Source organism: Ischnura elegans, chromosome 3, assembly GCF_921293095.1.
Source record: "Ischnura elegans chromosome 3, ioIscEleg1.1, whole genome shotgun sequence".
NCBI classification, from domain to species: Eukaryota; Metazoa; Arthropoda; class Insecta; order Odonata; family Coenagrionidae; genus Ischnura; species Ischnura elegans.
This window is the reverse complement of record NC_060248.1, coordinates 97,350,254-97,365,136: the sequence shown is the minus strand read 5'-3', so window position 1 is coordinate 97,365,136 and position 14,883 is coordinate 97,350,254. Positions and strand designations below refer to the sequence as shown.

Genomic DNA, 14,883 nt, shown 5'->3' with positions numbered 1-14,883 from the left:
TTCAATGAACAATTATCCTATGCTTTGAGCAGTATGGTGAGGAAATAAAAAATTACATTGGAGAGTCACCTTAAAACTTAACATCTTTTCCAGAAATTGGGGGGGGGGGGGGGGAGGGGCGGCCGCTCACCCCCCTTTTGATCCACCTCAATCGCCTACCCTCCGTGACCGTGAAATTCACACAGCTTTGACTTAGCATGGGGTTACCTCTGCTCCTACACCAGTTCACAGCAACCTTCGAATTGAAGTAGTGAGCAGTATTATGGATAAACTCACTCACGGTTTTTTTATAGCAAGCTAGCAGTCTCCTTCTATACTGAGCAAGCAAGAATTACCTAAGAGCAATCACCCCATGGACTATTTCGTGAGTCAAGGACGGATATAGACGGAGGAAAACCTCGCAAATGTCACGGCTGACACGGAAGTTAACACACGTTGAATGATGATGCAGCAGTGCTGTCCGTTCATGTAAACGACGGTCGCTACTAATTAAGAGTTGATCTTGGCGTGCAACGCACTGGAATTCGACCAAGATGCGCAGTTATCGGCGCATAATATTGAACTGCGTCTCGCGAGACATTGTTCAGTCTCTGCCAAAGAAACGAAGAAAATCTAGCATTCAATAGAATGCCAAAATTAGCTTTTCTATTTGCATTAAATAGATCGGTCATGAGACGTATTGGGCTTTTAATACTAAATTTTCGTGAATTTTTTTTGAAAAACATAATTTTTATATTGTGTCGAATGGTGATGCTAGGTTACCCACTCGCTAATCCTGTGATTCAACCTTAAGGAAGTGACGTCATGGCAAAATTAGCAGAGCCGGAACGCACTTTACTTAATTTTTTTAGAAGTGAAATATTACTCTATGTGTTTTTTTACAAGCTTTTATTTACATTTTATTACAAATGTTTTTTTTTTGGTTACGAATGCATATATTTGAAATTTTGTGGCAACAAAATTGATAAAAGTGTTATTTGACTATTATGTCTTTCTTTTAAACCAGTGCTGGAACGGCGTTCCGGCGCATTCCGGTACCATGACAAACTGCTTTAAGGGAAGAAAAAGACCAAAAACAAGGTACAATGATGCAAGCCTCTCAGTTAATTAAAGTAATTTATTTCAACGAATTCCCTTTGACAAAATTAGAATATTGGGAGGGATAGAAGAATCTTTTCTTTATAATTGCAGCTCAATATTCAGACTGAATAATGCGAAAACATTTGGCGACCAAAATGTGTAAGTTCACCAAAAAAAGCACGTGAGCGTGCGTAACCTTATGAATAACCATCCATGGACCCTGCCAATGCCAGCAACTGCAGGCGACAGTATAAAAGTTTTATCGAAAGTAGATTTGATGCACTGAATTGTTGAGGCCTTTACTTTGTAGAATTCCATATTTAATGTTTGGAAGGAAATTTCTTAGCTTTTCTACAAAACCACACACTTTATTGCCGACTAGTTTCGGTTACACTGTACCATTTTCAAGACTAGTGACTTGTACACTAGTCTTGAAAATGGTACAGTGTAACCGAAACTAGTCGGCAATAAAGTGTGTGGTTTTGTAGAAAAGCTAAGAAATTTCCTTCCAAACATTAGAAAGTAGATTTGATATATTCTGAGACTATCATACTAAAAAGTGAAAGCATTCATTATTTATGGGACAGGGTGGATTACCTTCTGTATCAGCCCATAAAGCCTGATTACTCGGAACATTAGCTCGTACAAGATAATTTCTAAATTTATGAACGCGAGAAAGAACGCAAAAATGCACCATGTAACAACCCAGCATAAAATAGAACCTAGTCTAATTTGATTCATGCATTTTGCCTGTTCCGTTTCGGTGAATAAAAATCGTTCATGCAATCAGACTAACTCGTACGTGTTAATGTATCGTGTAAACAGTCCTTTAAAGTTTAAAAAAAGTATTAGTTTAAGCTAAAAATATTGAATTTTTAACGAAGGAGGCGTTCATGAACAGGAAGGAGCTTCTGAGAGGTTCGCTATGCAAGGAGGAGGAGGAAGGGCGAAGTGCTGGACATGGTGGGTGAGGAGAGGCAGCTTTTAGATGAAATACGGAGGAGACGGAAGGTATGGATGGAGCGAGTACTTAGCGGAGAGGTAATGTTGAAAACAGTGTTTGAGGGTAGAATGTTAGGTAAACGAGGGATAGGAATGAAAAGAATAGAATTTTTAGATATAATGAAAGCGAGTAGGCCTTATTGTGAATTACATAGGGAAGTGGTTGAGAGTGGTTGAGAGAGAGGATCCCAGAATTATTCTCAAGTACTCCATGGAAACCTACCTTAATCGGTAGAATAGTTTAATAAATAATAAATAACATTTGAAATTTGAATTGTTGACTCTGTGCGTACCGTTGTATTGCTTTTTAAGATAGTTCAATGGATGTCATCTATGTAAGCAATACCATTTTAAAACTATGTACGCAAATAGTGCCGTAAAACCTGTCACGATGAAACTGGCCACTTACACAGGCAACAGCTAAATAGAGGTGAGAGGTGTAGGATTTCAGGATTAAGTAGCGATAAGATGAGCCATTAATTAATTTTATTCTTAAAAATGATATAAATAACTTCCTGGAGCTTTAAAATTTTTATTTTGACATAAATGTCTGTATCAGAGGAATGAACAAAGTTGTAGCGGTTGATGGCCTCTTAACGGCGGGTGATTATTTTGTGCATCTTTAGTACGGAGTTTCTTTAGTTTTGTAACTCTTTAGTACGGAGTTTCTCTACATTAGAAGAGATTTATTTCTAAATTGTATCCCAAACGATTTTTCCGAAGTAAAGGTTGCGGGATAGAGGGATTGTGCGTTTATCGTTGAAGGAAGTGGCCGTTAAAATCGGTAGAATTTAAATTACTTGTACAACAAATAAGTTCGGTTCTAGAGGCCGCTTACCTATGTGGACGCTAATTACGGTAGGACAAAAAACATATAATAATGTAAAAAATAATAAAACAATGAAGAACTTAGCTTTCGTAGTGTTGGTTATAAACTGATGTATTATCAGAGAATCTGAAAAAAAAACGTTCAGAATAAAAGTGGGTGGGTGTGAATGGGAATAATCAGAATGGTAATTGAACCAGCGATATATTCACAGACCTTCTAATCTTTTACTTGATCCCATATCAACAGTGTCGCGCGAAAGCTATGGGAAAATATATTTCCAAGAGGATCGGTATTACCTATGGCGAAATATCATGAGATGGTCAGTGATTGAAGAAAGGGGAGGCTCCCAGAATGCTTCTTCAGCAGGACCGGCCGGTGCGGGGCTAGGGACGAACCTTCAGTGCGGGGACCTTCACTTAAAATATTAAACTCTATACCCCATCTACAAACTCGAGCATTTTGAATCCCTACCACTCTCTGACTAAGTATGTGTTCCCCTCCCAAATTCAGACTTCGTAATTACGCCGTTATGATACCTTGATTCAAAACTATCGTATATTTTAATTTTTTTTTCACGAACGCGGGCCCCCCCAAAGAGCGGGGCCCGGGGCGGTCGCCCCGCCCTAAGGCCGGCCCTGTTCTTCAGTACTCCATAGAAACCTAACTTAATCGGTAAAATGCTATAATAAAAATAATGCACCCAAATACGGCTCGGAGAAATTTTTGATCAGTTGTAAAAATGGTTTTCATATATATTTTAATTATTATTTTATATTTTTCTATTGTATAGGATTTTAATTGGGAAATTTTGGCATGATATTTCTAACCAAAATCTGTGTTCTGAGAGAAACATATTTCCAGCTCAGTAGCGACGGAGAAAGCCTCATGACATGAAATACATCGCTCCGTTACTGGATTAGGGCATTTATGACTTCGAATCAGAATATCAAGTAATGAAAGAGCTAAAAATTATCACTATTGAATTGAGGAATTTGGTCAGGCGAATAGAATTCCCACACTAACCATATTTAACTAGTAACCTGCACCAACCGGATTTAGAATTCCCACATCAATCACCTTAATCAGTACCCTGCACCTACCGGATTTTATTTCCAATGAACTGAAGTCATATTTTGTGTATGACGCGCTGGATTTGCCGATATATATTGCCTGATATCTTTAAAAATGAATGAAGGGATAAATATAGGTTGAAAATGTTTTAAAAAAAGCTTTTCGCTACTAAATCATACATGTTCTTCGCTGAGTATAAATGAAAAAATGTCACGCCGGATGCTTGAGGGTGAGGTTGGCAATTCTTCTTTCTCCCTTTCCGCGAATGTCCGAATTGCTTTTCTCACGTGTCTGCGCGATGTGGGGAGGAATTTCTCAAAGTGCATGGCTAAGCTGCTTCAGATGAAACCCGGCACGCTATTGTTTAGCCAAGTTGAGGATCGCTATTCCTTTGTTTGAAATTCCCTCCAAAGTTTCGACGTAGTTGCAAAAGTTGCTGTGACGATGGCGAGGGGGTGAGTTAAGCTGAACCGATGGCTTGGTGAAGAATTCTTGCTTAGTTATTTCTCGCTCGCGAATGTCGTGGATAGTCGAGTTTTGAGTGTGGTGGAATAAGCCGTGAGACGCCGAATTTGAACCCTTTGCAAGGAGATAACCGAGACCAGAGGACATACTGTCGGTCGGAGCTAACCCGGATCAAGATGACGTCTTCTCGCGGTGGTCGTCTGCCGCACGTGGCCTGTCTTCTTCTTCTCGTCGTGAATCAGGTGAATCAATCGGGAGCGACACGTGTCGTTGCGAAAGTGAAAAGGTGTCTCCTCTCACTTAACCCATTATAATACAATGTTGCCTCCAAGTAGCATTAAAAGCGTGCACATTTTCAGCTCTATTCAGGAAATATTGAAAGTACGTGATCTTTTGTGTTGTAAAGGCCTGTTTACACGATACATTAACACGTACGAGTTAATGTACGTTTGCGTGAATGATTTTTGTGGACCGGAACGGAACATGCACGAATGCTTGAACCAAATTAGAATAGGTTCTATTTTCTGTGCATGCATTCGCACAAGTTGGGTGGTTACACGGTGCATTTTGGCGTTCATTCTCGCGTTCATACATTTAGACATTAACCCGTGCGTGTTAATGTACCGTGTAAACAGGCCTTGAGGTTTAATGGCGAATTTTCTTGCTGCCACAATAATTATGATTGAGTAGAAAATATTCATATTTTTAAAATGAGAGGTCTTGAAATTTAATTTCTTGCGGAAGCAGTTCTGGGTTTGAAAGGGTTAAAGGCCTGTTTACACGATGAGTTAACACTTACGAGTTAATGTCTGATTGCAATAACGATTTTTGTGGACCTGAACGGAACACATACGATTGCATGAACCAAATTAGAACAGGGTTTATTTTCTGAACATGCATTCGCACAAGTTGGGTGATTACACTGTGCATTTTCGTGTTCATTAAAGCGTTCATATATTTAGACATTAACTCGTGCGGGTTAATGTACCATATAAACAGGCCTTAAGACTTAACATTCCGCAAAGTTGAAGTCTGCACATGTTCCTCACCGGTTAAGTAAGTCGGGGGCTTACGAATTTTTTATGCCTACCCTATCGTCATCAGGGCGTATAGTTTACTATATCCCAAAACTGGGAAGTACGATTTCTATACTTTTTCCCCCATTTTTGTAATTTGTTTGCTACTAATCGTCTGCCATACACCCTGAGGACGATATCACATTTTGGTGTCGAAACGTTGGCAGTAGATCACTTACCCGGTGGAGAACCCGTGAACACCTTATTAGAATCATATGCTGGGAACATACAAAATACGTTTATACATTTCATGTCTACACTTTATTAGTGTGCTTGCCATGCCGAATTAATAGCACAGAAATACGAGGTTATTCGCGTGAATAAGGGGATAAATCGGACGTAATCAAACATTAAGAGAGGCCTTATCACACGGTATAATCAACATATTTTGACGATAAAGACGAAGTAATGTGGTATCAAATAAAAAATTGAAATTGATTACCAATATAATTAAATAGGCAGGAGTTTACCGGGCACATCAAGGCTTACTGGGCTCCAAAACTGCATCTGAATAGCCACATGCACTACTTGTTACGTCAAACAGCATGAAAACTTAATAGTCAGGCACACTTAATCTGTCACAATTTTCGGCATATAATAATCCAAGTTATGCGATATAAAATATAATAGCACTATTATTCCTAAGTTATCATTGTTGTGCGTTGTAAGGTATAAATACAAAAAGATGAAATTTATTGATGAACAATCGCTCGCACAGATTCAGAGGGGAATCGTATAAATTTATACAAAATATGAATGCAATAATGATAAAAATTGAAACATTTAATGAAAGCTGATAAAAATTGTGATTTACTCACGATAGGTTTAAGACTTGGAGAGGCTAACGCGTGCGCTATTGCTTGAGACCAAGCAAGCAGTTTCTGTATAGGTCGATCTTGAACACTCTAGACACATATGACTCCCAGAGGTGTTGCAGGAAGCTTTACGGGTAAAAAGAAAATACGGGCGCTAGATCTGAGAAAGCTCGAGACACATTCTGCTGACTCTTGAGTCGACGACTGCGCTGAAACTCCACGGCAGTCAGCATTTCACGGTGTAATGCGAATTTGAAGTCCTCGATGTTCTCAACGTGAACAGCGATGACACTATGCCACAAAAATGCATCGTCCGGATAGTGGCCCCCAGATGTAAGGATAAAGCCTCTATCTTAGAACATTTTGCAATGATTTCTTCCAGATAATTGTTCCTCAAAGTTTCATATGGGCACTCTGATTCTCTTTTTCTTTTCGCCTGCTAGTAATAATTAGTGAGCTATTATCAAGTGTAGTGCTATAATTTATCTATTGTTTACAAGAAATAGAGTTTTCGGGACAGAAAGTGAGTTTTGCGAGGTACGAGGTCGTATAGTGTTGCGTTATGGAGTCACAAACAATACATGTTGAAATCAATAAGAACTATTGTGAGAGTAAAACTTATTTATTACCCAAATGAGTGTATTTTTAGAATATGAGGTTCTTAGGATATACACACCGAAGAAAGGGCTAAAGAAAATGTGATTTTTATGCGCCGAATCTAAGTAAGTGAAGTAGTTGATTTACACTGGGGAACAATTATTAACTTATTTTCTGTTGGCTTCAATTTTTGAGCTGTTTTAGGTTAAATTCAAATTAAAATGCCGATTAAGGTTAAAATAAAAATGTTTATTTCAAAACTGTGGTTATTTTTTTCTACCAAGTCAATTTTCTTCACTATTCCTTGTGTAATTGTGACCACTATCTGCTCGATTGAGCGTCGGTCACAAGAGGCATCATTGCTCCCCAATTGTCTGACATTCATCTTATGCGACTGTTACCGGTTTACTAGGCAGTTGAATAGTTGTGCAGTTATGCAGGCTTTATTACAGTGAGACGAAGGCACGTAGTCCGAAATTTGCTCAATAGGGAGATTTAAGGTTGAGCGGGTTGTATACACTAATACTTTGTTCTCGATTCACAGGGCTCGGTAAACCGAAAAAAGGTAAAAGTTAGTCCAAAACAAGCATCAGAACTAAGAAAGCAAATCGATTGTTCTCCAGGGTTTTTATCGCCATTCATTGAAACAGCTACTACCTGTGTGAATTTTTAAAAGATGTTTGCATGTAGAAGACCAGATATCGGGGATAGGGGTAGAAGTAAATTTATTAGTTGGAATGTAACAAAATTAAAATTTTAAACTGGCGCGTGAGTGATACTTGATTAAGTGTTCAGCTAAACGATCACTATGCCCAGGAATTATAACATGTATCCGATAAGAATACAAATTTTAGTAATAAACATGCGTTGTATATTTTTTCCGGCAGAAATTTCTGGAACCATAGGGTAGGAAAAGAAAGTTCACTTTTTCAATTCCTCAATTACAAATTCATACCGAGCGTAACATCGAAACTTATGTCAGTTATCACTCCTTAATAATGATGCAAGTGTAAAACCGTGGTTCATAACTAATTGTCATTGTGGAACGTACAAAATGAATTAAGGGAAAATGAATTTGAGACTAAATATAGCTTTAAAATTGATAGAGACTTCAACGTTCGGTAAGGGAGATTTATAACTTTAAAAATTGTGGAATTTATAAGATGCTGTGATATGTTTTTTTCCAATGAATTTACATATTCAACTCAAATAGTAACGATATCAGCCCGAAAAATGCTGAACTTGTTGGCGTCAGATATTCCTGAAAAGCATCTAAATCTTGGAAAAGATGGAATGGGGCTGTGAATCAATTAGCTTAGTTTAAGTTAATTTTAGGCAAAAAGCAAATGGCTTTCCGTTGAGTTTATCAGAATAATAATGCATGTACTCTCATTAAATAATTGCTTTATAAAATAATTACTTTAAAAAACTTCTTTTACATAACGGGATGAATTGTTGAAAATTCAATAGAAAAGGGATTATGAACATTTTTAATTTTTAATAGGGCAGTCACTTTTACCTTCTACACTGATTTGCTAGTTTTTCTATCGAGTTAATTACTCAATTATTCCAACGTGTATCCTTCAGTAACGTTAATTATTTTATATCTTTATACGGTAATTGTTTTGTACTTAGGTGACATTAAAATTAGAATATTAATTAGTATTAGAAGCAGTATGTAATACAGTGCAGAGTGAAGAAAAGGTTTATCTGTAGACTGCCTCGGAAGTTCTACTTGAATTTAAGAGTGAAATTTAACTGAGTAACTCCAATTTGTACTTTTCCCGTTACTGCAATCCCCAATGCTAATAGCTGCTCTCTTTACTTTTAATTTCAGCCTCAATTATCAGTAAATTTTTTGACAAAAAATTTCAAAGATCAATCAGCAGAGCTTTTTTGTATTTTAAAAAATTGGCCTGACTATTCATTGCCCTATAATATGAGCGTCATTGCACACCTATAATTCGGTATTTGAAAGGCAATTTATCTGTCTATATTTAAATAAGGCATATTTAAAAAAAAGTCTCATCTTATGTAAGCGATTAACCAGCATATTCCGATATATCCATGAACAGGTAAGGTAATGCATGCATGTATTCGAATTTAGAAAGAACGAGGAAAAATAATGGGTGAACGTCGCGTAAAGTATTTGTACGGAGTGTAAACATTTTCTATGACTTTTATAAAGAAGCAGTCACTCAAATGGAAGAGTAGATAGCAGTTAATATCGTAAAAGAAATAACGGTTATAAATAAAATTGGCGTTAATAAAGTGACAGCTATCGGTAATTATAGTGCTATATCCTATTTCTGAACGTCATTGGTTTCATGAAAATATTTCGTGGAGAACGTGTGAAGCAAGTAAAAGCGTTACTGTGAAATCAATACCATAGGGCATTTTATTTACCATCCAATGGGGTTTTTACGATTTATGACTCATGAAAGAAATAAATAAAAAGGGGAAGGAACGAACTGGTTGCCTTAAGTAGCGCATATGATGAGTAAATTGGCTTTCCCCAGTTGATGAATACCTACCTTAGTAAATGAGTATTTACCTGACTGAAGAGCATTTATACGTTCGAGAAATTTTCAAAGTATACTGTTTTCAATCAGGTTCTCCGCGTTTTTATGCACAAAGGTCAGAATATATCCGAAGAAATGCGCTTAGAAGCAAATTATAAAGAGGTAGATTAAAATGATTTGAAATCTAACATTTTATTGCAATTCGAAAAATAAAATGTTTATCAAGAGACATGACTAGATATTTCGCTCTTTTCAGAACTCTGATTCAAAATCCTTTCATGACGAATTTAATCTTTATACTTAATAAATCTTTGAACAAGGGCTCAGAAAGCTTCGTCTTCCCCAATGGGTCTTTGAATCATATGAGCCGTCTGGTTTGACAAGAATGATGTCAATTACAATATTTTCCATTAACGGTCAGTGGCTTAATAAGAACCACAAAAATTTTTTTCATCCTACATACTTTCATAGTTTAGGCCCTGATGATTTAAGCCATTACTGGTTGTCATGGCTCCAAATCGATAGTTAAATAAAATATTTTATTTCTTTTGGGTAGAAAAACGACTCGAAAGACAGTTTTTAAAAATTATTTTCCTCAAAAGCTCCGTGATACAGAGCTCCGCAATATAAATTGTCTTCTCGAATCCAAAATCACATGAACAGTCTCTTTGGCAGAATTGATATCGATATTTTTGGTCAGTCCATTGCTGAAACCGGTCGAGGCTGAGGAGGTATCATATTCTATGAAATGTAATGACACAGACTATTGCGTTTTACGTTGGCCATACCAAAATTCCACCAATCTTATTTGGCTGACCATCTAGATAATTTTAAGATTTCTTTCCATTTTAGCGTGTCACGACTTCGATCCGGAGGTTTTTAACGTAGCCCCTATTTAGAACGAGAAATTATTCAACCTGTTGATAACACAAATGAAAACTCCACAAAAGACAAACAGAACCAAATAGAAGAATCGACAAGGCTATATATTTCCAAAAACCTCCACAACAGATAGTGCAAACCGATATTCGGAAATGGCGACCCACTTGGCAAATCGTAAAACTTGGCCGTTGTGCGGCGATTTTGGGCGAGGTCTGTTCAGACAATGCAATGCAATGCAATTTTTGCGGAATTGGTTCAACTTTCAGGCCACATATTTTGTATAGAAAAGTAACCCATGAAAAACGGTTTTTATCAAAACATGAACTGATGTCAAATCAACTTTTTTAGGATAGATGTCGTGGAACAACATATCGAATGATAAACAAAGATATCGTACTGCCCACTAATTTTATTATAATAGCCTGCACTTATGTTTCGATTGATGTACATTCATCATTAGAATCTACTAAATCTACTAAAATAAAATAAATCTGCAAAAAACATCTAATAATAAAAACTCTACTAAACCTACCTTTCTAAATCTACTAAAATCTAATAAACTGCAGCATTGATCTACTAAAGTGATGGTGAATCTAATAATTTGCTGCATTGGTTTGACAGGGGTTTAACTGCAGTAAAGTCAGTTTTGAGAAGAATCAGGTACCCGATAGTGATTGTGTAGCAATCGAAACATGTGTTGTAGGCTGACATAAAAAATTATTAGGCAATACAATATCTTTGCTTATCATTACATGAAATGATGATTACATAATCTGGTCGCAACAACTGTGCAAAGTTTCAACTTCCATATAAAAAACATTTTTGAGGTTTAGTACAGCTTTTTTTCATTTCACCCAATAGGGTAGTTTCCTTCATCAAAGAAAACGAAAGGCATTGATTGCGATTCGTTACCCACCATTACGAGACGAGACGAGACTGGAGACGAGACGAGAAAGTCTCGAGTCTCGCGGCAACACTAATTGCCATTCCTGCTATTAACTAGGATCCAAAGAGAGTTACATAACCTTAACACTAGAATGCCGGAAGGTGTCATTTTGACGCACTTCATGTACATTTTTTTCGAACCTGGCCTTTAAAGAGCGTTGTAAAATAAAATATTCCTTGACTTTTTATCAGTTTTGGGGTTTAATAAGACGAAAGTATTAGGGATACCCCCCTCACTTTTTTCGTCCTAAAAAATTCACATTTACCTAGAATGCCGGAGGATGTCATTTTGACACCCGGTATATTTTATCATTTCTTCTTGAGGTTAAGGTGTCTCTTGGGATACGGTTTGATAATTACTAATCGAATTAGTATTTCAGAATAGGAAATTACCTTCATGATTGTTAATGTTTTACATAATTTCAATAAATATCGGATGTTTGCTATTTTTTCGAAAATTTATTATCTCGTGAGGTAAGTATTTTCCGCTCAATTCAAGAATAACTCGCCTTGTTGACAGTCAAATTTTACCGCGACGGCACTTATTCTTATTCTATCATCTTATTCTACCCAGATCCTTAATCGAAGAGCCTGGCTTTGGCGAGCGGGGAGAAGTAATGGGGTCCAAAGTACGCCACCAATTTAGGGAAGGTCACAGACATGGGTGTAGTCCATTCAAGTAAACAAAAACATGGCAGTCGTAGGACTGCCGTTGGAAGTGAAAACTTTTTATTTTAAAAAATTTGGACGCTGATTGATGTTAAAAAATGTATAAGAAGGTAATGCTACTAACTGGATTAGGAATATAAAGCTCGGAAAAGCAAAGTTACTAGCCGAAATTCAAGAAAATATTTTTTATAACTATTGCCATGAACAAAATCGACTAACTATTGTCAACACTAAACGTAGCGATCCTTTCTGATTCAGAATATATTTTCATACATGAGGAACGAGCAAATTCAAAACTCTTTCTCTCTTTATTTCCCTCTCCTTCGTTAACTGCGAGGCGGTGACGATTTTGAGGTGACGGTCACCCGAGTTCAGAGTTTTTTACCAATCTGAAAAAAAGTTCCTAACGTGCCATAAAAAGTTTTCACTTCAAAAAATTTTCTCCACGTGTTTCCTTTTTTATATTCCTACACTATATAATTGTAAACACTTCACATCTATAAATTGATTTTATGGCACAACATTCGAATAAGCTACTCAAATTGAACGTATAATAAGAAATTGAGTTATATTGTACTTAACTTCACTATTCTTGTATCGAGTACACTCTCCTGCACGAGTAAGGACTGGTGACGGTGATGCGAGTCTAATGGTTTGTACCCCTCTACAAGTACTGCGTATATAGCGAGTATACTATGTTTATACAGAATATACATAATTATACGTATATGCAGTAGCGGTGACGGTGTCGCGAGTCCAATGTCTTTTACCCATCTACATAAGTGCTGAACGCTCCATGAGAAGTTTTCACTTCAAAACCTTCTCCAAATACCCCCGTATAAAAAAATCTCGCTAAGCCCTTGTTAGCAAAGTGGTAATGAAATTCTTTCTTTCTACAGATGGCGTCTTTGGCTGAGGCAAAGTGGTAATGGAATTCTTTCTTTCTACAGATGGCGTCTTTGACTGAGGCTGGAAAACCATTCTACGGATACGGCGACGATGGCGGAGGTTACGCACCGGATTACGCGCCGTCAATGAATAATAACCACTTCGCGATGCAGTGCGGCATTTGGCCAGTCGCGAGTTCCGGAAGCACACCGTCCTCTTACGCAGGAGGGTACGCAAGCACCTACCAAAGCCCAGACGCCAAGTTCTCCACGAATCAACAGTGGGTGTACGTGTGTGTCGTGGGTAACTCGGGAAATCCGAATTCATACCAGGCGGGAAGCTGCCAAGCACCGCAGTACGACCCACAAGCTGAAGTACAGTCCAGACAGCCCCGAAGCAGGTCCCTCGTGCACCCACCGGATCGCTATCAGTTTCGAGACTACTTCAACTTGCCCATGACATTCCCAATGCCCATCACGTCCCCGTATGGGATACCCATGCAACATCTCGGACGTCATCCGATGGACGTTGGAGATTGGGCAGGAGGCGGGCTGGAGGCCGCCAGGGCTCCAATGAAGGCTTTGTTCACGCCTTCCGATCTACCATTTTCGTACCCCATCAGAGAATACCCACCTCACGCAGGTTCTGGATCGTGGGTTGACGGTGGATCGTATGCAGACAGGACCTCCTACAATCCTCCAGCACAGTGGAACTCGGACGATGACGTCGAGTCATTGTACCCGCCCCTGCAGGTCTTCACGAATCCTCCGCGGCCAACTCAGCCAATGCATCGTGGTAGTTATGGGCAGCAGCAGCAGCAGCAGCCACCTTCCGGCAACTACAACTACGGACCCTCTCAACAGTCCCAAAAGCCACAGCAGATGCATGACGGGGAGCAGGGACAGGGTCAGGACGTAGATGGTCGGCTCAGTGCGACGGGGCCGATACAGTTCCTTCCGTCGCCCAACGAAAACGAGACCACGACAATTATTCAGCCCACACCTGCACCCCTCCTGGACAGGCTGTACGAGCCCTACAGCAGATACGGACTCAGACTCATAGGATGACAGTGAGACGGATGCATAAGTGGGACAGAAATAAAGTGTAAAAAACAGCTTACAAAATTGACTGTTAACGAAGTGGGCACGATTATTACCATAGAGGATTCTCCAGTCGGTCTCCAGATGTGTAGTCAACGGCAACGCATTTATATAGGCTTGCAGAAGCCACCACTCGCGCCGCTGACGGCAGCTGGATCCGAATTTAGGGGAAAAAATTATTATATTTTTAAAACTTAAAACCATCGCCCCAAAAACAGGGCCTTTACTGCGGGGAATATGAATTGTTACAACTTATCTTAGGAAGATCACAAAGAACCATTCCCTGGGGGGACTAACAACCCAGGCGGTACGCGAAACCGCGATCTCCGGTTTGGCAGACGAGGTCTTTACTCCGCCGCCACTGAGGGATGTACATGATGCTATGATCAAATCCATGGCTTTTCAATATCATTCACTGCCAGTTCAAATAGCCAGCCGCAAATATTAAGAATAAACAGAACCTCTGTCCCTCTACTATCATGGTCGTGAAAGTCGTATTTTGAAGTGATCAAAATGCGCCGCAGGTGGTAACCTTAATCAAGATTTTACTGAACCGACTGGGGTCTCCTCTATATAGTACCTTTGGAAGAGTGAATCCCAAGAGAAATTCAGGTACACGTTTTCTGCAGGAGAGATCCCACCAAGTCAAAGAAAATGTGCCATGATTTATTTCTATGACAAACAGTAGATAGAATTTTCGGGTGTTCAAATAATTCGAAGACGCTACAGAATTTGTGAAATCAAATGTATATTTCATGCATCTATATATTCCTGTGGAATAGTGGATAATGTTTGTCCAATTTTTTTCTACGATACATGCTGCCATTTCTCAACTCGCTTCTTGAGGGAAGTCTGTGAGGGTAAATATATATTACGGTATAAATTTTCTATTTATTTTTTATTTAATTTAGTTTACTCCTGAATAAGTAATAACCTTCAATA

General features: G+C 38.5%; 1 protein-coding gene across 1 annotated transcript; it reads left to right on the top strand.

Annotated features, from left to right (window-relative positions):
* The first annotated feature begins 4,428 nt into the window (after positions 1 to 4,428).
* Positions 4,429 to 14,829, top strand: LOC124156218. The gene is made up of 2 exons (XM_046530616.1): positions 4,429 to 4,689; positions 12,904 to 14,829. The coding sequence occupies exons 1-2, from the start codon at positions 4,624 to 4,626 to the stop codon at positions 13,906 to 13,908; spliced, it is 1,071 nt and encodes a 356-aa protein (XP_046386572.1). The 5' UTR covers positions 4,429 to 4,623; the 3' UTR covers positions 13,909 to 14,829.
* The last annotated feature ends 54 nt before the right edge of the window (positions 14,830 to 14,883 follow it).